Source organism: Tinamus guttatus, unplaced genomic scaffold (assembly GCF_059628265.1).
Source record: "Tinamus guttatus ecotype Peru unplaced genomic scaffold, ASM5962826v1 Tinamus_guttatus_pri_ptg000416l, whole genome shotgun sequence".
NCBI lineage: Eukaryota > Metazoa > Chordata > Aves > Tinamiformes > Tinamidae > Tinamus > Tinamus guttatus.
The window spans coordinates 555,185-577,997 of record NW_028288950.1 but is presented as its reverse complement, the minus strand read 5'-3'; the positions used below and the strand labels follow the sequence as shown (position 1 = coordinate 577,997).

Here is a 22,813-nt window from a genome sequence, read left to right as displayed (position 1 = left end):
TCACTGTTGCAGGCAGCAACTCAGTGATGCTCCTTTGGTGTTTGCTGAGTTCTCTTGGACTGTGGCAGAGATCATTTCCTCTCTTTTGTTTGTATCAGCTTACACAGGCTTCACATATGGGTTTTAACAGCTCAGTTCATAACCTGTTTGTTATCTCTGAAAAGTGTTGTGTTTGGTCAACTGCTTCATCATCTGTGTTTATTTTGGTCAAATTCCAAATTCGTTAACTATACACTGTGCAGGGCCAACTCAGTCAGGATACTCCAGGGCTCTACAGGATACTCCAGGGATATATTATTTTCTACTCGAGGGATTTCCAGTCTGTTTCTCTGAGTTGTGAATATTTAGGTATTGGTTTGTTTATTTTCATGACTTCTGGCTGAAGCTGGAGGATTTTTCCAAAATTAAAAGCTCTGCAAACTTAAATCAGGAGAACTAAACCAGAAGGGGGCAAATAACCTTTTGTGGTTTCATTTCTGCAGCGAAGTAGAAACGGTCCACTGGCTCACAGATTGGATTTAGACCAACACAGTGTGTGCGCGAGAGCTAACCATGTGTATTAGATCCTGCAGGCTGACACTGTAGCCTTTAGACATACACTGATGTGCTTGGATGCTTTACTGTTGTCCTCATTGCTTTTGCAAATTGGTAGCCTGGGGATGGTGCAGATGCAACATCTCAGTCAGAGATGCAACCTAACTAACTCCTTCACACTAACCAGTAAATTATCACCCTTTCAGGCATTGGTGAAGAGTAAATATTACCACCTTAGGCCCTGGTTGGGAGCCAAACTTAAACCAAAGAGTAACATGAGGTATCTTCACAAAGAGATTGCCCAGTGGCTCAATTTAAATGCTGTCACCTCTTGTTCATCATTGTCTGCTCTGTGTGTATTTTAAAAACTGCTATTGCGTATGACCTTTGTCTGGTCCACTGAGTAACTGCCTTTCAGGTGTGATACAGGCCACATAGGCATTGTACTTTCCTTCCAAAACAGAGCTAAACTAATTGTAGTTTGTTTCTCTCCAGCTGCCTTTTGGGGAGATATCGCTTTAGATGAAGATGATTTGAAGCTGTTTCAAATAGACAGAACTGTTGACTTAACAAAGCACTCAGATGGCAACGCAAGACACACATCAGGTAAGGGTAGCCTGGAGATGGCAATGCCTTCTTTCCTCTGGTTTTACTGCTATGGAGGAAGGAGTTCCCTGTTACTCCTGTTGCCTGGTCCCACTGCTGGAAAGGGCATGGAAATCTGGATATGTGCCTGGGGGTCGGGATCCAACTCAGAACTTTGTTCATTAAAAATGGAGATGCAATTTGCATAGACAGCAGCAATGCAGCCTCTCATTTGGTCTGAGAGAGAACAGTTCCAAATTTACACCACTGGTTTCTTCCTATAAGGAACCGTGTTTCTGCAAATCTAAAAGGAAATGTATTTGAAATAGGGACACTCTGATGGCTGTAGTTTTGACTTGCACTGGAAAATGGGATCGACAATAAATGCCATGCATGGAATAATGCACTTTTTCAGCTGTTCACCTAGGTAGTACCTACTGAAATCTTGAGTACAGGCTACATTAAGTCATGTTGTAGTAAAAATAAGTTACCAATCATTGTGATTTTTATAAAGGCAATAGATGGGATCACATTTGCTACGAAAAATTAAGCAGGCCATTCTGAACAAGGTAACTTGACCAATCGTTCCCCCCTGCATGGCTATCACAAATGCCCAGTCCTGTGCCAGACCAGAGGTGTTTTGTGAGTTGGTAGCTCTGATTTGACTGTAGCTCTAACAATGTCTCAAACAGCGTGAGTGGCCAGGAGGGCTTGAAAGGCTCTGTGTAGTATCATTGTCTCTATTCCACTTTTATGCTGGCCAAAAAAAAGGGAAATTATTAAAAATCCGAGTCCTGGGAAAAACCGGAGACAGAGCAGGTCAGGGTGTTTCATGTTGTGCTCTTAAGTGGAGTAAAAAGTTAAGTGGAGAGTGAAATCACTGGGACACCCTGACCCACTGTGCCTCTCGGCTCATTTTGAATCATGTGAAAGGATGGATGGCCACTTCTGTATGCATTGGCCTTGGTTTCATTATCTGAGCCCAATGCAGGTCCTGCGCTGGTATCACTGCTCTAGCTTTCTGTTGGGACAAGTGTGAAGTGTGACACATCTATCTTGTAACATAGATGCGTGCTTTTGATGTTGATATATTTAATAAATTCATGTTGATGCTGAACTTCTGGGCTGATACGGGCTGTCCTGTTACTCAGTTTACTGATTGCTCCCCAGAAAAGCCATTATCCTGGGCTGTCATCCTTAGCTTATTCAGTTCATGTTGCAGCCTGTGTTTTGGGTTGCTGTCACTCTCAAGTGATAGGTGATTTGGAGTATGTTTACTTCAGGGTAGAAGGTGAGTCAGAAAATAGGGCCCGAGTAGGTGGGCCAGGCATCGTCTCCTCCATATCCCTTTACCTGAGCCTGAAATTAGATGAGGAGGTTGCTGGGGAAGCAAAGCCAAACAGTATTTGACTCTGTCAGTTTTCAGTGGCAGCTTTTTTAGTTGTCAAATCCCGCACATTTTTTGCAGTCAGTTTTCAAACCCATATCATTTGTTAAATAAATGGAGTTTTGCAACCTCTGTTGATATCGCATAATTCAGGTCTCTTCCAACCGTGACCCCCAGTCAGACTCTTCCTGGTGCCTTTTATGGATTGAGGTGAGGCTGGTATGCCAGTCAGTACTCTGCATTAGGCACATGGTGATGGCCATGTCTGCATCTCTCTCAAACTTTCTTCACCCCTCCTGTTTATACAAGCTGATAAATGGCCAGCCCTTTGACGATCATCATGGGCTTAGCTTTCTGTGGAGCATGTGTAGAGGGTTTTCTGTACTCACCTGCTTGGCAAGGGGCTTCTACAGGCATGGCAAGCGTTGATTCTTCTCCTATGGGGTTTGCATAACAGTCGTGTGAATTTTAAGAGGGTGGTCCACTTCAGCATGATGGGGACTGGGACCCATTCTTCCCTAGTAGAAAGTCCTGTTCTCTTCTTTTTTCATTTGCAGTGGGAAGAATGCAACCTCTGTACAGAAACAGCCCAAGACCTTTTATGAATGGGACCCCTTGAATTATAACATTTCAGAATTTCCTAAAGCTGTTAATCGGATTAGTTGTATAGTGGAGGAAGTACTTAGTATGTATATACAGACGCACAGGCTCTTCTTATCTGGGAGGTGCAGTTCTGAACAAGCTATCAGGTCAGGCATTCTTCTTTCCCTGTGTTGTTTCCTTGTGAACAGAAAATGCTCTATGGCTGGGAGGAATGGGGGAAGAGGTTAAAATTGGCACTCTTGGGCTGTTTTTAGGTGTATATTCCTTTAGCTTGTGTGGAGTATCTCTAGTTAGCTGTCAGGCTCTGGAGGAAAAATGCAGTTTCCACATTCCTGGGACTGATGGGGACATGGTTCTTCAGTGAAATTGGGTACACCTGGAGATAACTGTTCTAGTAAAAGTTGGGGCTTGGCTGATGAGGGCTGAGGCTCTGTCAGAAACTTAAAATTTTCCCATTCGAAATGCCATTTTCCCAGATTCTTCCAATCCTCTGCCTAGAAAGACAGCTATGCCCTTTCTAGATCCCTGAGGTAAGCAGGGAATCTGATCTCAGAACAGCCTGGATTCTGCAATTCTGGGCTGAGTTCAATTTCACAGTATGGATGTGGTCAGAGCTTGGTGGTTGCTGCCTAAATTTTCTGTTGGAGGAAATGTCAAAATCAGTACTCAGGCCCTCAGCATTTGTGAGTTATTACCCTGAAGTAGGGTGATGCCTTTTACTTTGCTAAAGCAACTATGCCCTTGGTTTGGCTTATGGGAGAAAGAGTTCCTTGAAGCTCGATGCTTCCAAGTTCTTGACAAGGATGAGAGCTGAAGTTTCATTCCTACTATCTGGGACTTCAAGAAGTGGATCAAATAACATCATCCTCCTGGTGAAGTCACAGAGCTGGGAACCTGCCAATCCCTTTCCTTGGTAACACATTGACCCTGAGCCCCTTGGATATCCCTTTGAAGGAGGCTCATATGTGATTTAGAGTTTGATTTAGCAATCTCCATGCTTACTTTGGAAGACTTTGTTGTCTTTCTCAGGTGTTCTTTAACCTTTTCAATTCTCTGTTTGCATAGCTCTGCCTCTTCTCACCTCACATGTTCGGGTGGGTTCTGACTAAAGAGTCAGACTTGTGCTCTCTACAGGTCCTGCCCTTTGGAATGGTCCAGGCTTGTGTCTCCCCAGCTTGGTACTCTGATTCAGAATTTCTGCAATTATGACTCTCCTGCCTTTTCTGGATGTCTCCATCCAATGTGCCTGGATCCCCTTGTGGACTTGATCACACCAGGAATTGGCATTACACAGGAAACTGTGTCACTTGTTTTACATACTTAAATTCTTTTGGAGTGCCAGACATGATCTGGTAATTGTTGTTTATGTGAGCAATCTGCTTGGCTTCAAACGAACGTCCTTTCCAAGGGTTTGTCAGGCAGGGCACAGGTTGAGCAGCTAGAAACTGCAGAAGGTTTTTCAATAACAACTTCCATGCAAAAACATCATTCTGAAATACTTGTAGGCATGGGTTTTTTTCATACTCTGCTGAGGGAAAGGCAGGTGTGACAGCAATCTGCAGTTAAGCATAGTCTATTTAATACAAGTAATTTTTAGGTATTTGCATGTTCATCTCTGCCAACCGAGTTAGAACTCTCAGAGCTCCGAGTTAGTAGAGAGTATTTGCAAACAGTATAGAGGAGAGAATGCCAGATGTGCGCTTATAACAGGACTCCTAATTACCAACTAGTTCATTTCTCATCCGGACACTTTCAGAATTTCCCTGAAGATTTATTCCAAAGTGCTTTCCTCCAACCCGATTTTAAATTGATCCAGTAATAGGACTTCTGTGCTCATTTCATGCATCCGCAGCTCTGCTTGGTTTTACTCTCATTGGTGATCTGGTAAAACACCTATTTAAAGTTGCATATTTTACCTTTCCTTGAATCAATAAAATTTGCTAATTTTCCAAATCAGAAAAAAAATGCTTGCTTTTTTTACTAATTAGTTGCTCTCCTGGTTTTAATATGAGTAAAGATTCTGCAGGCCAAATTATACCCTCTGTCTCATCCTCTCATTCTATTATTACCATCTGCAATGTTATCTAAAAATTTGCAAAAGAGGAAATTTCTACCCTCATATTGTACAGCTATTGGGGAAAAAACAAATAAGGCATGTTATTAAAATGAAAGTGCTTTGCATTTAAAATGTTTGAATTGTTTGACTTAGCTTCATCTCTCTCTCGATTCATTTTTGTGAGATGAGGTTTTGATGTGAAACACTCATGTAGCAGTGTTGAAGTAAATATCCTTAGGATCTGGCCCAGTATAAGTGCAGTAGTGTTTCGAAACATGATGAAACCAATCAGATACTCAGAGATCTGCCAGTGAGTGCTAATTCTCAGTAAGGAAACTCTTAGTCAACTCCTAGTTACTTTGATAAAAGTTTTTTGGAAAAAACAATGGAAGGTTTCTCATAGATTTTTTAATTAATTGAAAATATTTACTTTAAAAAAAAACTCATTTTTGGAAGAAAATTGAGATAAAACTCTGTAAACTCCTGTGTTGCTGAGTACTCCCTGACAACTTTGTAATGAAGGGAAACAAGAAGATTCACCAGGAGACCGTGAAACTGTCTAGTGTCACTCTTCTGTTGGACCTAAGTGAGGACCACCCTCTGGGTCCTGTGGTGTGAGGTCTTTTGCTTTATTGCTTCATTTGCTGAAGCATAAGCCACAGAGGAAGAAAGAAAGAAAGAAGGCCTTTTCGTTTCTTACTATGCCTCTGTGAAGAATATGCATATTTAATCCTAAAGGGCTTCACTTAGGTTTTGTCAGACAGCTTGGGGATTAGGAGGAATTTTCTGAAATATTACTACTTTTTCATGATTTTTTTTTTTGGAGTTGAGACAGTTTCCAGTCCTGAAAGGACTCTGCAAGTAAGAAAAACAAGTTTGTCTCTTGTGTTCTGGCTTTGCCTTCAGTAGATCAGAAGTCTGGCTGGCCTTACTGAAACCGTGCTGTGTTGGACTTGCTGCTGAAGTAGTGACTCTGTGTCCTGCTGCAGCCAAGAATGCTTTTCAAGAACATCAGAATGGGTTTTATTTTCCTCTGATACTGACAGGTTTTAGGCTCATAGCCTGAAGACCTTGACAAGGTTTGCACACTTGAAAAGATCAATGTCAGGAGAAGTTTACAGAGTATCCTGGCTAGCATGGGAAGTAATTCTACTAATATCAGTGTAGCTGGAACAGGGTTATGTTTGATATCATGGTTTCTACTGAAATGGGAATGAGAAATGGCTGTGAAAGAAGGCATTTAACAGCTGATGTGGGCATAGAGGCTGCCATGCATGGCATCAGATTAATTAGTGTAATGCAAGCCAGTCATTCTCTAGCAAATAAAGCAGAGAGGCGTTCTGCTTTAAACCTGCCCTCAGCAAGAGCAGGGAGTTGGTTGGTTGGCACACGGGAGTCTTGTTGCCCAGCTCCACTGTTGTCAAACATGCTGGGATAATGCAGGCAGCTATTCCCGTGGTTCAGCAGGACTGCACAAGGCCCATGATTGCAGCAACTCTTTTTTTCTTGTTTTGTGATGCCGTTGGTCACCGTCTCTTCCTGTTTCAGAGCTTCCTTACAGCTTTTTTTTTTTTTTTTTTTTTCCAACATGACAGGCCAGAATCACTTAATTTAGATGCACTGTGCTTTGGGGTATGCAGGCAGATCTTGAAGAGATCTGGAAAGGAGCAGAAGAATGTGCCCTGCTGTGTGAGTGCATGTCTGACAAGTCTGTCTGGAGCAGAGGCAATGACCACAGCGCTTTTTGAGTTGCATGGCAGCTCTGCTGGTTTCTTAGTCCCTAAATTATGGTCCACTTCTCTCTGAGCAGTGGAACTCACTACTTACTACTGAGGTAAGACATTAACCTCCACATGAGCTGGGAACATCTTCCACATGCTCGCAGGACAGATTGTTGAGCTGGAGCTCTCTTGCTAAGCTCTGTTGTCCAGTCTCAGGCTGGAGAGTAAAACCTTTTGACTGCTTAAGTTGCTTGAAGCAGTCACAAGCAGAGCTTCTGGTGCTTTACTCTGGGGGAGATTTCACAGTGCAGGAGCTGTGGCCAGTCATAAAGCTTCACAGTACTTTCAAGTCCTCTATAATGCTACTAGTGAATTTCTAGTGAAATTTAGAAGTAGTGCAAAATTTCCTTCCAAAAAATTATCCAAATTGTCCATTTTAGGACATTGGTGTTTAGGATTCCAAGGAAAATCTGATTTATGGATTTGACAGAGATGTGGATAAAGTCAGCTGATTTGACATCTGTAGTCCAAGCTCAGACCTATTTTTCTCATGTGGCTCATGTTTGGTGCTCAGCTGTAGTGGTGCTTGATTCAGGGTAGACCTGGGTGGACCTCAGCATTATCCACCTGCGTTCAGAGCTGTCCTGGGCACAAACTGTGCTTCACTGAAGCTCCTAGGGGTTTTGCTAACTTAATCCTAGCTGCGCTGACCATGACTGGCAGTGCAAATCACTACAAAGCTGTTGTAACATGACCTGCATTTGTGAGCTCTATGTCTGTACTTCCACTGGGAAATCTTCAGTAAATGTTGCTTTCTCCAGTGTGGGCGGAAGAAAATCATTGTTTCAAGCGATTTGTTGGAAGCCACTAAATGTCTGTTTGCATAACTCTTGTCAGGTTGTCATAACTCCTGATGAGTGCTCTAGGGTTTCCTCTTTGCAATTCTTGTAGACGCTTTGCAGGAAGAGCAGCCCCAGCCCATTCTGCAGGGAAGCAAGTGCCAAATGCTCGGGCACCTGGTCTGGTAGTGAAGTTTGTTTAGCTGCATCAAATGATTTTCCCATGACCAGCTCCAGTGTTTACCTTTTTGTGTCCATTCAGTCAGGGGTTTTACCAAAGCAGACAACCATGAAATGAATTTCCCATAGTCCTGTAGTTTACCATGGCCAGGCAAGTGCTCCCTTTTGGAAGTACTGGGTAAGTGCTCTAGGGCTCCGAGCACTCTTTAGGCTTTTTTTTTTAAAATTACCCCCTTTCCTACTTTCCCATTTCTGCGCAATAAGCCAGTGCTGCTCTCTTTGCAGAAAGGCAAACTTTGTACTTTTTTTCTTCCAGCTCAGTCTTGCTCAGTCTTGCAGTCTTCCTCTTGCATTTTTTATCAGACCTGCCTTTTTTTTTTCCAATGCAAAGATAATTGCCCAAAAGCCCATGACCCCTGCATGCTGAATCTTTTAATTTGTCCTGCAGTTAAGGTTGTCCTGTCAGCAAATGCTGATCTTTAAGGCTGCTATGTTTACTCCAAATGCTTTTCCTTTTTGATTCCTGAATGCCAGCTTTAAGGCCCTTCAGGGACACATTGAGAGGGATTTTTGTCTGTGATTGCTACTCTTAGGGATGCCCTTTTGCCATGCCCAGGAACAGTCTGCTGTGTGCTGAGGATCCTCACTGCACCACCTCCTGTGTGCTGCACACTCATTTCTCCTGCTTTAGAATCTCCCTGTTTTCCCTGGGTGCCCCATAGCCCAACCCCCTTGCCCTGAGTGCTGTATTACCCTGCCCTAGGAAGAAGTTTCACCTTCCTCTCTTCCCAGTGAGGATTCTGCGTGTCTGCTCTCCGTATTCACCTAAGATAAGTCATTCTGCTCTCTAGCCGCCTGCTCCAAACTCTCCCTTGTGTGATAGCTATGGAGAGATGTCTCACATGCTGATGAATAGAGTCTTGCTCTTTTCTTGCATCTACACCCAGTGGGTCTTTGTTGGTATCTTTGCACTGCTTTTAGACCATTTTGTACAGCCCCTACCACATGTGACCTTGAAGTATGATGAGAGAGAGAGAGAGAGAGAGGTCCTTGAGTGATAGAAAAACATTGAACCAGATGTTACTGGAAGACTGTCCACTGCCTCTCCAGGCAATGAGTTGCCACTTTCAGTGTGTATAAGCAGTAACAGGAGGTGCTGTCTTTTCTCCGAAGGGTGCGCAGGCACTGGTTTTCCTTTGACTAGGCACTTCCAGTTTGGTACATTGCTCCAGAGCCTGCTGGGACCAGTGGAGCTTGCGGTTTTCCCTCATGCAGCAGGATGTGGTGTCCCCAGTTTAACCTGTGATCAGCAAAGAAATACTTCGCTTACCATAGCAGAAATAAAGACCATTTCCTCTCTCACCTTTGCTCATGATAAATGTTCTTTCAGCACAAATGAAAGAAAGCTCCAAGCAATAGGTGAACACAGTGTTTGGCCCTTGCCAGAGCACCGAGTGAATGACTCAGCCCTGCTACTTCTGTGTTCCCCCTGGAATAAGATGCATTTTTTCCTTTTGCCCGGGTTTCCAATGGCAGCTGGTCATGTGCACTGCAAAGTTTGTTTTGGAAATGCACTTTCTCTGAAATCAAGTTTTCTAGGTGGTGGCCTTCTGCTTGTCAAGTAAGTGGGTTTATTTCTCATTTACAGCCAATATTCAGCATTACATAGTTTTTCCTTTAGTGATTTTATGAGCTCTGCAATATTGCTCAAGTTAATCCACACAAGCAATAAAGCTTTCTCCACTGTAACAAAAATCCCCAGCTATTTCAAACCCTGCCATCTATCCATTTGTAGTGGAAACTTACTGGTGCTTATCCTGTGAGTCCAATTCAAATGCTCTTTCGGAAATATGATGGGAAGAAAGTAACTCTATGTGACTTTTGTCAAATGGTGCACATTAGAGATTAATCTTTGGATTTTAGTAATGAGCAATAACTTTCTTTAGGTACCTGATGACAACTGCAAAAACTTGTATATGTACATACCACAGTCCAAGCTGCTTACAGACAGCTGCTTTCTGTAGCTGCTGCTTGTTCAACACGGTGCCATCAGCAGACATGGGCACAGCTGCAGGTTATAGCAGTGGCTGCAGCAGTGTCACTGTACAGGCAACGCAGGCTCAACCCCCCTTGCTCCCTGCTTGGCTGCGCCTGCCTCTGGCTCCCAGCCCTGCTGCTTTCCCCCACCCCTAAATTATTCTTTTGAAAGATCTCAGTCATCTAGAAGTTGGTGCAAAATTACATTATTAACCCTTCAAGGAGCTAAGGCAGTTGCTATGTAGAGCACTTAGAGCATCTGATTCCTGTTTGCAACTGCCCTGCTCTTGATTGCTCTTAATTAAATTTTTTTTAGCTCTTGTCTACAGCTGGTGTGACACGCTGGGAGGCTGTTCCTTTTACTGATGCCAGAAGTGTCTGAATAGTCTTTTGTGTTTAAGTGAAGGTTATTAAATAGCTTTATATTAATTAACTGTGATGGAGGGAGCGCATGGGCAAACGTATTTCAGGAGATCAGTTTATCCATATGGAAATTACATTGGAAGTTAAATCCATTACCCTAATTGTAAAATTTGACAGTGCTCAGCCGATAACTGTGGAATTGCCTAAATCGTGCATTTGTTTCAGAGCTGGGCAAATGCCTAGTTTCCTTGTATACTTGCTTAAATGAAAAATTGAATGTGGCTCATCTGTGTAGGCTGCCTTTTCATCTCCAAGAGTGTTTTAGCAAATGAATTTGGAGACAGAAATGGTCCCTGAAAGAGCAAGACCTAATAAGCTAGGAGAGCCGTCGGTGCGGGACGGTAATTCTGGGAGGCTCACCTTTGAGGCCCTCATCCTCTGGATCTCCTTTCAAGTAGGGGTGTTACTGTGCCCACAAAATAGAAGCTCCTAACCTCATGTAGCTGATGCCTGGCAGTAAAGTGCTTGTGGGACTAAAAAAAATTGGTGGCCAAAATGATTTGGTGGATAATGGCAAACAACAAATAAGTTAAAGTTGTAAACCGCTGGTGGTCAATTTTGAACAGAAAGGGGCTGCATATGTGGAATAGATATGTTCACTTTGAGTTGCTCGTTCAAGCCCAGTTTGGAAAGAGGGATGACATTTGTAGCTACAGTGGACAAAAAAAAAAAAAAGCATTCACTGCTTCTCCCCCTTTCAAAATGGCAAGGACAAAGTATTTATTCAGCTGTCAAGTGGAGAAAGAAAGCAAATTAGTTTTAGGCTGAAATGGCATACTGTGTTTGCTGCTGTAGTGCTGGGGCCAGATGCTGGCTTGGATAGCCCTGGGGAAGTTTCTCTGGGGCAAAGATCAGGAGCAAAAGGAAATATTCAAATTATTTTGCTATTTCACTTCCTAGAGCTGTCCTACAGATAAGAACGTGTGAGATTTATAAAGCTGCGTCTATGGGGTAATTAGCTGCACTATTCTTCTTGAAATTGGCCATGTTGCTGAATCCTAGAGTAAGTTTGTGACAGAGATAAGATTTGAGAATTCCTTTTCCACTGATTTAACTCCCCCCTGAATTGCAGCTGTGCCTGAGTTGGATCAGGTAGCTTTTCTGCACAGCATTTAACTGTAGTGAGGAAAGCTCACTCTGCCACTCATGCCCCAACTCCCCTGCTGTTTCTTTAATGATTGCAAATGATTCGGGCATCTGCTTTGCTAAGGAGCTGAAAGATAGAGCGGGGTGGCATCATATTGGAACGTCCATACACTGTGCAACTGAAGGTAGAGCTGGCAGTTAACAGGGCAGACAGTGGGTCTCTGCTTTATCTACTTGGATGTTCACCTGGCTGTCAAACACAGTGCAGGCTCCTAAGGAGCGAGAAGGCATCAAAATCCTTGAGAGGCTCCAGGTTGTCCCTTTGAAAGGATGGAGTGTCTGAAAATCCAGTCAGAAAGGTCTCTCTGCTGGCACCTTGCGCTGCCCACAGAAGGAGTTTAATTGCATCCAAACATAATTTAGCTTCCAGTGAAATGTTTTCATTAATTTTTATCCACTGTAAATGAGGGAAGGAGAAAACAAAGGGATTATGGAGGCTCAGTGGGAGAAGTGGCCTGGCCCGGATGCAGAGCTGGCCAGCCAGGCCTGGGAGCCCCGTGCTGGCAGGGAGCACAGCAAGGTGGGCAGAGCTGTGTGTGGAGGGGCCCCACTGTACACTGAGCCTGGAGTAATTAGGCTTTACAGGTCAGAACAGGGGGTAGTAGCAGAGGAGGGGCAGGAGGGTTTGTACTGCCTGCCTGGACTGCAGTGGATGAGCCCAAGGCACTCTTACAGTTTCATTACTAGCTGAAAATTAATTTATTTTCTGTCTTTTCTTCCTTTCAAATGAGAGCTGGGAAGGAGGAGGGTGGTTGTGAATTGAGAGAGAGGGACAGGCAGCCTTCAGAATTATTTTGACTTGTTGGTTTTCCAGAGAATCTAGTGCAAAACAGGGGTAGTTGGTGTTGGTGTAACATGTTATTACGTTCATGTACTGGAAGAGATCTCTCACACTGTGTATGGAAACCTGGCCATACAGCATATGCACATAGCCAAAGTCTTGGACTCATTTTACTTTTAGCTGGCATTTGCCTGAGTAAAAGCCAGGGTCTCTTTCTCACCAGAAGGAATCAGTGACATGACACAAGTTGTCAGTAACTTCTTTTCCTCCTCTCCTCTCTTCTTCCCTCCCTCTTTCTCTCCCTGGACAGAGGTGGTTGTAAATAGCCTGCAGGGCAAAACCCTCTTCCAGTCTTCTCAGTCTTTCCCTGTCTTCAGAGAGCATTGCTCTCTTAAGCATTGACTTCCTATAGAAAGATTAATAGAGAAGCTAGGTCAGGTTCTCCTTTACCCACTCCCCCCCCCCCCCCCCCCGCCTCGTTTCCTTAAAAAGAAGCTTTGAAGCATAGAACTGACACAGCCACTTCCAGAAAACTGGGAAGTGCCCAGAGAAAATGCAGTGTTGGGAATAGCGTTGCCTGCAGTTCTGCTGCCACACACGTGCACAGAGGGTAGCCAGCAGAAGGTATATTAAGTGCTTCGCAGCTCCAGTCTGTGACAGGTCTGTATTTGCTTAGCTGAGTTCCTGTTCTTCCCCTTACGAACTTTCCTGGGCTGCCAATGTTCAGTCCCTGCACAAGGGACTGAACAGATACAGATACAGAGCTGATGCAGAGATGACCCTTCAGCTCACCAAACAGCCTATTCTTTGCTTTTGACTAATCTAGACCCTAGGACTCTTCTGAGTTACTGCAGCTATCCAGTTTATCTGAATATAAGAAACAGATTCTGGGAAAGAACGTGGAGTTCAGAATTTGCCTCCTTTTTAATGTATTTTTTTCTTCAAGTAATTTGAGGGGACTTCAGCTATTCCACTGACAGGAAATGCTAGAGGATCTATCTCAGATCATTTGGTCAGATCTCAACTAGCTCTGGGAAACATCTGTTCCACTTTCTGACTGCATTTTCCCAGTAGATCTTGTTTTAATAAAATCATCACTTTCCCTGTTGGAAAAATCTGGTGCGAGAAAGTCTTTTTTCTACTCTCAAAATTGTTAATCACTGTTTAATAAGGAAATTAAAAGCAGTGTGTAACATCAAGTTTGACTTATCCTGTCCTCCCAGAAGCTTCTTTGATGGATATAATATGAGAGTTCACTTGAAGTGATGTATTGAACAGTGGTGGGTGATTGATCCTTCTTTATAGCCTCTATTTGAAATCAGATCTCTGAACTGTGGCATGTGACTATCATTCCATACAGAGTGAAAGTATTCAATGAGGTATTTTAAAGCATGGGCAGGGAAAATGGAATGGTCAATCATTTTTGCAATTTTTTCAGATTTTTTTTCCTGACCTCATCCTATCTCTAAGATCCACTTCCGTACGCTATAAAACATATTAGAAAAGGTCTTGATGAAGTTTAATCCCTTTGACACCAGCTATGTAGTCAAGCTGTTCCCCCCTGAGTTACAAATAGTAGAATCTAGGAAATTCTCCAGGGCTCACTGGGGACCCCTTGGTCTTCAAGGAAGATGACAAGTGCAGTGGTTGGACCACCTTCCAAGTTCAGCTGTGGAAAGCAGCAACCAGGAGCAGGAGGTCCAGCAAATGTGGAAAGGACATTAATTGGCCCGGAGAGGGAAAATTATCCTGGCCTAGAATCAAACTGAAGATGGAGGGTTTTTGTTTTCATGACATCTGTTCTTCCAGATTCTCTTCCAGGAGAATGAGATGTTGCAAACTTCATCCCAGCCAACTTCCCATGCAGGAATACTTTGTGTTCTCATTTTTTTCCTCAGATTTTGTAGCCTTGTCAGGTCATTTTTTCAAACACCTGCAAGGCAGCAATAGTTGAATTTAGACTTATCTTTCATATAAGCATAGTCTGCAAATTAAGCTCGAAGGATCTCAGGATAGACTGATGCCTCTCCTTTGCAAGTGGTAACTCATTTGGCTTCAGATAAATGGCTTCAAGTACAAACTAGAAAAGTGCTTTTATAGTGTTTTAGAAGACATCTGCCTCTCAAACAGTTCTGCCGTTTTACTGTATGTTACTCAGCGTCAGAGTAACATCCTCTCCTTGTTCCACCCTGTCTTGCAAACATTATGGATAATACAAGGATTCTGCTTACCATTTTTCCTTGTTTTGCCTCCCATCTTTGGCATAAGGGAACTGCAAACAGTACAATTTTGTTCTGGCTCTTGGTATCCTTCATGCATTTTCTCTCTCTCTGCTACCTTTTGGTTCGAGCTGAGACACTTGGACATTCAATTAACGAAATTGGGTTTTGATTTTCCTCTGCTTGCTTTCCACCAGTGACAGAGCTTTCTGCTTCACTGAGCCCTTACATATCACCCCAGGCTCCCTCTGTAGTTTCTGCAGATAATTTAGACATCTGTTCTTCGGGAAAGGCTGAAAGCATGGTGGATATAACTCAGATTTATGGTGCACTTAAGCTACTGAAAGTCACTTTTGGTTAGCCAAACTCCCTTGGCAGTGCTGGCCTGTGGGGAACAGCAAAATGAGTTGTGTGAGCGTGCTCTCGTGAGGACATTACACAAACCCCAACTTGCTGAGGAATCTTTCGTGTCTTCCCTGTCAGGCTGAACACAGATTTAAGTTTTCGAGTAATGCCCTGCTGTTGTTGTAGCGGTTAAACACTATAAATTCCTAAACAGGACAGTATCATAAAAATGTAGGAGAGGATCTTAGGAGATCTAGTGGAGCTCCCTGCACAGTGCTTCCTACATAATTCCTGGCTGTGGGAGAGCAGACAAATCTTAATAAAAAATTAGGCTGGAAAAGGTGATGGCTGGTCTGGAACAGCAACAGGTGGGAAATGCTAGAGGTCAAAGTAATTTCAAAGGTTTGTTGATTGTTGGATATACATTAACAATAGAAAAGTCAGTCCTATTTCACTCTTTTCATTACAGATAACATCTGTACATCCAAGCTGCCTTCTTATTGCTACATTGGCTTCCCAATTTGTTGTGTCAAACTGAAAACCTTCACTCTCCTGCTGAGTGTTTTTATTGATTATAGGCCTAAACGCCTAAGTGAGCATGCCACGCCTTGGAGAATTAACAGCTGTAATTCACCCTGTTCTCTAATGTAACAGGATAGCCCAACAGAAAGGTGCAACTCAGGGCTCTTTTTGAAGAGACCAGAGGACATGAATATTGTTACAATCTATGTGCAACTTGTTCCAAATGCAAGGTGCCTTTCTTGGCCGCCTTATTTATTCAGAAAAGCACTTAACTTGCCTCTCTCTGTTGTTCTAGAATCATGCATTATCCTTCTTTCAGGAAAAATGGATGTCTGTCAGGTTGCTTTAACCTTTGGAATGTCTAGGCCCAAAGCATGAGCAAAGTCTAAAAGCTCAAGTGTGTCAGAACAGGATCTTCCAAAATCCTCATGTATGAATCAAAAAAAAAAACCCCAAAAAACAAAAAAAAACAAACAAAAAAACCCCTGTGAGTTGTGGGAGAGAAGGGGGTGGGTGTTCCCTGTGTGTACTAGCAGGATTAGTAAAGTTTGAAAATATCCGGTATTTCTGCATACCTCTATCTGGCGTTTGTATAAAGCTCCCCCTTTTCCTGGGCTACAAAGAGACAAAATATGCAAAGATGTTGTAGATTTCATTAGTCACACTGCTTTATTCAAACATCTCCTTTGCATAAGAAACCCAGCCTTGCACTGATCTCTGGGAAAGAATGTGCTCGCAGGGTGGAAAAGCAGCCTGTGCAAATGACATGGCAGCATGGCCGGGGTCACCAGTTGGGGTGCGGGAGAGGGGGCCGACTGTAGCATTACTGCCGTCATTTGCAATTCAATCCCATACAGTCCCATTTTGGTGGAACATTTCACTAAATGCAGAGTTGTTCTTTTTTTCTTAATTCACCGTATAATTCACCTCCCAAGTTCAATTAAGAAGCAATCTGTTTGTGACTGGAAGCAAGCTGTATTTATTTAGAAAAACAAAATTATTCTTTGCTGCAGCGAGGACCACGTACTTTAATAACGGTGCTAGTGAATGGCTGATGGTGATTTCCTTTAAATGGAATGGGATGATCTGTGAAGAATAGCAGACTTTAGGAGGATCAAAAGTCCTGGGACTGTAATATTTGACTAAGAGCAGGAACTTTTGTTGTGCTTGATCTTAAGGAAGTGACGAGGGCTGAGAATGAAAGAAAACAAAGGGAAATTTTAGGATGGGACACTGGGGCTGGAAAAGAGTGATGGAGTTCAGAGCAATCCATCTTGCTGAATCAGGGTTGTTCACACATCTAGTGGCTTTTGTCCAGTCAAGCTCTGTTAAATTATGGCACTTCCTTTGGGAGACAATTCCTTGATTTAATGCGTCTCTTGGACCAGGAAGCTTTAACCTATAGTTATCTGAGGGTTTGGGTATTTAATTCTCTTCTGGTTCATTTTATTGTTGTTTTTCATCACCTTCTTACTGGTATTCTATTTAGTTTTTGTATTATAACAATAGAGGGGGAAAATTTGACACCATCCTCTCTGCCCTCCACTATGTCAGGAATGTACCTTTTCTCCTAACTCTTCCCCCTTGCTGAGAGTTTGCTCCCCTTGCGGTATCACAACTGCCTTCTTAAGGCTGTGGATTAGTCCCAAAGCATGTTTTGTTTATGTTATACATCTTACTGTCTTGTGTGTCTTGATCTCTTGTCCCACACACTGTTGTTGAGTTCTGTCTCCTATTACAGTCACCATGGAGGGCTTTTCTACCAACGAGGTGCTAGGTTGGTTTTCAATACTGAGATTGTTGACTGTTCAGTGGTTCAGTGCGCAGTACTTTTTTGTGTTCATATTTTGTGTTCTGGGATGTTCCCAAGCTGAATAGAAAGGCTGGGAAATGTGGAATACAGACAGCTATAGAGGACCTTTGTTCTTCCCTCTCCCCCATTCTCATTTTTCTGTCCCTTTTGCTGCATTTTTCTTCTCTTGTCTCTCTGGAAGGTTTTCTTGCTGCTAGGTGATCTCTTACTGCTCCCTCTTTCCTAGCATTTAGCAGCTGCTGGTACTATCTAGTATTCACATCAGGAGACTTTATGATAGTTTGCCAGCCTGCTTGATAGACAACCAGAACCTGAAAGCTATCCCAGGAACTTTAAATGCATCCTGAAAGATTGGATTTGGCTTATGTCAGATAACTAGTGTAAGAGGAAGCTGATGCACGTACACTGAGTCAGTGCGCACCATGCCAAACTCCTCCTTTGCAGCTTCCTTGTTTAAGCTATCAAGATTTGTACCTACCAGAATATCCACATGCTGATTTTGGAAATTCAAATCTATTCTTTTGCACACAGGCTGAAGGCATCCAAAGATGTCTGAATGCCTTTGGAGCACACAGCTTGGAGCTTCTTACACTGGAGATTCCCTTTCCTGCTAAACACACTTGATGGGCTGCTAACAGGAATCTCTCCGTTCCCCCATGATGTGACCTTTCTGGGGAGCTAGTGTCTCTCCCTGTGATCCTTGATCTTGCAGTAGAGGATGTTGGGTGTACGGGGCCTTCTCAGCCCTTTTCATGTAACAGACTTAACCTGATGCAGTTGCATTCTGCACAGAAGCCACAGAGCATTTGTACAAACACAAGAAAGCTCTGTTGTGCCACGATGTCAGAAGGAAAGTGAAGCATTAGGCACTGGACTTGTACCAAGATACCATGGTACTGCTATTGTTTCAGTGCTAAATAACTATGATATCAAGCAGTCAAATCATTCTCCCCTGCTTGGGTTGGTGTCTTGACCATCACTGGAACATCATGAGTCACGTTTCCCTGGTGGAAATAGGATAGTCAGGCAGGGAGAAGTCCTGAGTGGGATCAATCAATTTTGTTTTGGTACCTGAGCTAGAGGGAGCCACTTCCCTGGGCAAGGCTGGGACCTCTCTGTGCTGGGCACCTGGCACTGGGTGAAGCACAAGAGCTGCCCAGGATCTAACACTGTACAGTTCTTCCTGCTCTGATAGCCAGTGGGTGTTCAGCACAGAGAAGGACTTTATTTTCTGATGAAGCTGAATTCAGGCCAGATGCATATTACTTGATAGAGTACCAAGTCTTGATCAAGATACTCTACTTGATAGAGTATCTTGTTCTGAATGTACATGATTCTTTGTCTTGACAGTGCCTTTTTAACTTGAGATTTAATGGTGGTATTATGAATGCTTATAAATTACTTATAAATGCTGCCACCCTTAAGCTCCTAACTTCAATATCAGTGGAAGTAGCCTTCCTTAGAAGAGACTTTCTGTTTATTGAGTGTGTGGGGAAATGAAAGCCTTGGAAAATAATGCAAGTTGTGAGGTACCACCATAGGCAAGGAACAGATCCAGGAAGAGCCCAGTTTTATCGGATTCACTTCCTGCTCTCTGTGCAAAGGGAGCAGGCAGTTTCTGTGGGCAGCAGCCCCACCAGCAGCATCACTGAAAGCCAGTAACAGAGTTCTGCCAGCCTTCTCACTCTGAGTTTCTGCTCTTCTTCCTTTGCAGGAGGTCTGGGAGAGCAGTCTTTTCTGCCAAGTGAGAACACTACTTCCATGGATCCTAGCAGCAAAGCAGTTAAAAAGGGTAATGTGGTACCCCACCCAGACCTTTGGGTATCTTTTATTTACTCTTTTATCCGTTGTAAAAGAATGTTTTGTCCTGTGTACCCCCATGTGTCTCCAAGCCCTGGAGACTAGCCCTGCTCTGGGCAGACTCCCTGCAAGGGTTTGTTTGCCTTATATAGTTTACCTGTGGGTGTCACAGGGACAGCAATAGCATTTTGTCCTAAAGCAGAGACTATAATGCCGTGTGGCCCCTTCTGTCTGAAGATGTTTCAGATGAGTCAATTTAAGGTCCTGTTCCCCTCTAGGAGGGCTAGCACCTGTGCTGAATTCAGCAGTTGCTTCCTCCTACCCATGTAGGTGAGGTATTGCTTATAGGATCCACCCAGACCTACAATCGTGTGGGTATTTTAACCTGGTCTCTCTGCTCTGTGCAAGGCATTTACAGCCCCTGTGTACAGAAGAGACTGTTTCTTTCCCCTTTATTGGTACTCAGGCAGAGAGACCACACAGCACATCAGCACATGGTGCGGGACATTTGTGCATGTGACTGCCTGGTTCACAGCTGCTCATATCTTCTGACCTGCCCCACTGCCTCAGCCCTGCTAGCAGTGCGCAGGAGCGGTTGAGGAGGATGCTTCTGTTTGCAAAACTGTTAGTGCTTCTCTCTGCTTGCTTCTCCTTAGAGATGGAACTGCTGTCTGGGGTAAAGCTGGGCTATATCTGCTGGCCAGATGAGCCTGGGAGACCCTTGACTGAATTTCAAATGGCAGCAAGGACTGTTATACAGCATGTCCAGAGTGCTGCCTGGGCTGTGGGTGCTGTAAGGAGTGTCCCACTCACAGCTGGTGTGTGGAAACCTCCGTGGTTGGTGCTCCTCAGCACAGAAGAAAGGTTCTAGGAAGGATCACAGTTGTTCCAGACTCAGCACTAGTATCAGTCAGTTTATGAGGGAGGTTAGGTGAAGTCTTTTTTAGAACATTCCACCCAGATTTTTGTGTCCCCTGGCAATGTTGCTTCTGCTACCTACTTACCCTTAGTTCTGCTGCTGGCTGGAAGGAGGCGTCAGGCCTCTCTGAGGGCGTGCTGCAAATATAAATTGCCAAGGCAGAAAACCTTAGCATGAAGGAGCTATGAGATGTTCTGGGATTATTGCTGAGAACTTGCCCAAGAAGGTGTGTTGCAGTGAGGTATGCAAGTGTTCATGGTGCACCAGTGTGGGTCTTGGGTCTCCTGTGCAGAACTCCGACTTCACCAGGTGCTGGAGCAGAATAGCGTGGGTCAGCGGATTCCTCATTCGGCTTTGCTGGCAGTTGTTGTCTCTCCATAAATTCACAGAGCTTTTTAGCAGCTGCAGGAGTAGAATGTAGAGGCAGATATCCACAAGGCCACTTGTCTCTCAGAAGCCTCCTCCTCCTTCCAGCTGTGGCCATTCTGATGCTGCAGTAGTACCTCTGTGGGATGGCAGTGCACAAAGAGGGTGTGAGGGTAGTTCATATTTCCTTGTGGAGCCTCCTCAACATCAGGGCATTTGACTGCAAGATCTGGCAGTTGCTGTGGGGATGAGGGAGCTTCTGAAATGCCGAGCACACCTGGCTTTGGTGAGGAGCTCCTCAGGACAAAATGGAACAAAAGGCAAATTCCAGGCTTTGTCCTACAGCTGGCCTTGCAGCTTAGAGTAAGGCCTGCAGCTGAAAGGGCTGGATCTGATGAAGCAGGAGGGAAGGTTTTAGAGTTCATTCCTTTGATTCCTCTATAGGCTGCCCTAATTTCCTTTCCATTGTTTTGGTCCTCTCGGCCTTGCCCCTAGTAATTTGCTTGCCTGTGCTTCTGTGGGAGGGATGAATGGCAGAGGAGACTCTCAGCACCATCCCTGATCTTAGGAGGAAGGACTCATTGGGACTTTTTTCATAACTGAACTTTAAAGGTCCAGTCCATGTCCCCAGCTGAGAAAGCAAAGCTGTAGTCAGCCTTACTCTGGTTTTCATGTGAATCCCCGCCCTGCAAATAGAACTTAGACCCCTCATCTTGGGATTTGAGAGGCCTGCCAGCGCTGACAGGCTGCTGCCAGCGGTCCTACCTCTTGATGTGAGAAGGGCGTTCCCTTATGCATGCCCCTTCAGCCTCTGCTCTCTACCAGTGTAATGAGTCCTGTGCTCTATTGCTGCTTTGCCCAAGTTTAGCTAATGGCTTGGCTCTGCACTACAGGCAGTTTATGCAAGAACATAAGTCCACACAGCCCTTACACATAGTAATGGGAAAAAAACCTAGCTGGAATAAGACCACCTTGAAGATTGGGGCCACCAGGTGCAGGGCCTGCCTGGGAGCTGGAATGAATCCCCAAGCAAGTTTCATGTCCAGAATGGAGTACCACACAGTTATGGGTCCTCTGCTGATAGACACGTAGCCTGTGGACCAGAGAGCTGGGTCTGTGTGGGCTGCAGGAGGCGCTGCGAGACTGCCCTGCTCCCTGGCAGGAGTGGCCTGAGTCAGAGCTGACAGCCTCTATATAAATGCAACAGTCTTTTCAGCAAGCAAGGTTGTACTTGTTGTGTTTTCTCTTTTACATTTTTTGCTTCTTTTCATTAAAATGAAGAGATTCAGCAAGGAGATTTGTGCAGGTATGGAATATCTCAATTTTCCACCCTAAAACTCCCTTCTCCAGCAGAAGTTGTCTGATATGCAGATGATTCCAAGCTGCCTGAGACCTGATATGTGAAAACAAGTGCTTACACATAATGCTTCTCAGCCTTCAGTGTAGTTTTCAGTCTCAGGGGCTTGTCCTCTGCTTCCAGGGCTGGCTCAGATGAGTTATTCTTCCCCTTGTGTAGCTAGCCCTGGCAGGATAAAATTCTCCAAGTCTAAATGAGCTGGGTGGGTTGAAAATACACAACACAGTGAAGTCTGGGCTTGTTCAACCTCCCATCTCCCATTCCCCTTTTTAAATACTGTATTCCTGACTGCTGTTTGAGACAGTAAGTGAATGGAGACAGAGAGGCTGTCCCTCTTCACCTTGCTGGCAGAGAAGGTTTGATGCAGGGCAAAGGGAGATTTAAAGACAAGAAGGGCCAGTCTGCCCTGGGACAGATTAACTGTCTCCAAGTCCTGAACAACTCCCTCATAGATCTGGCTGTGTTTTCTGGTTCAGATTAACATCTTTCCTTGTTCTGTTTTGCTTTCTCCGAGGCTCCAGGTTATTACCCAAGGGCTGCACGTGGAGCCAAAGAGGATTTAAACAGTCTTGCCACTCTGTCTTGCAGACGGCAGGCAGAATGCAACGCTTGTGAGGAGACCAAAGAAGAAGGAGTATAATGATGAGTCTAGGATGGATACACACTCCTCTCCCAGAGCACGCAGGGCAACCACATCCAGGGCTGAGAGGATCTGGCCAGGGGGGGTCATCCCCTATGTGATCGGAGGAAATTTCACTGGTCAGTAGTGAAGACATTTCTCCCTGTTTGTTGCTCGGGGGAGTGTCTCAGAATGTGTGGGAGATCTCAGGAACAGAGTTTTCCCACATGTGGCTCAGATCTTTGGGAGCTTCTCTCCTGAGGTAGGATGGTTGCATGAGGAACTGTGCACTCTGGAAGCCCAAGCCTGAAGTGTAAGGAGAGATGGTGTTTCTTGTGGAGTTCAAGCAATATTGGCTGCTTCATGGATCAGCAAACTGTACTCATACCTTGTGTTTACAGAAAGGGATCCTCTCTGCTGCTAGAAGGGTAGGAGCAGAAATGTTATGGGTTGCTTTCTGAATTATCATTCAGGGATCTTTCCCTGTGCACTCTACTTCCTGGCGTGCTGTTTTCTGGACATCAAACTTCAGTCTCCTCTTGGTGTGTGAAGGGGATGAAT

The 22,813-nt window shown here is 44.3% G+C and overlaps 1 protein-coding gene across 1 annotated transcript in view; it reads left to right on the top strand.

Annotated features, from left to right (window-relative positions):
• The window catches only part of TLL2 (tolloid like 2), an 84,775-nt gene that overhangs the window by 27,732 nt on the left and 34,230 nt on the right, over window positions 1–22,813 (top strand). Inside the window, exons 2-4 of the mRNA XM_088531421.1 lie at window positions 1,030–1,140; window positions 18,906–18,983; window positions 22,222–22,392. Coding sequence (XP_088387547.1) covers window positions 1,030–1,140; window positions 18,906–18,983; window positions 22,222–22,392 — 360 coding nt within the window. The remainder of the gene's footprint in view (window positions 1–1,029; window positions 1,141–18,905; window positions 18,984–22,221; window positions 22,393–22,813) is intronic.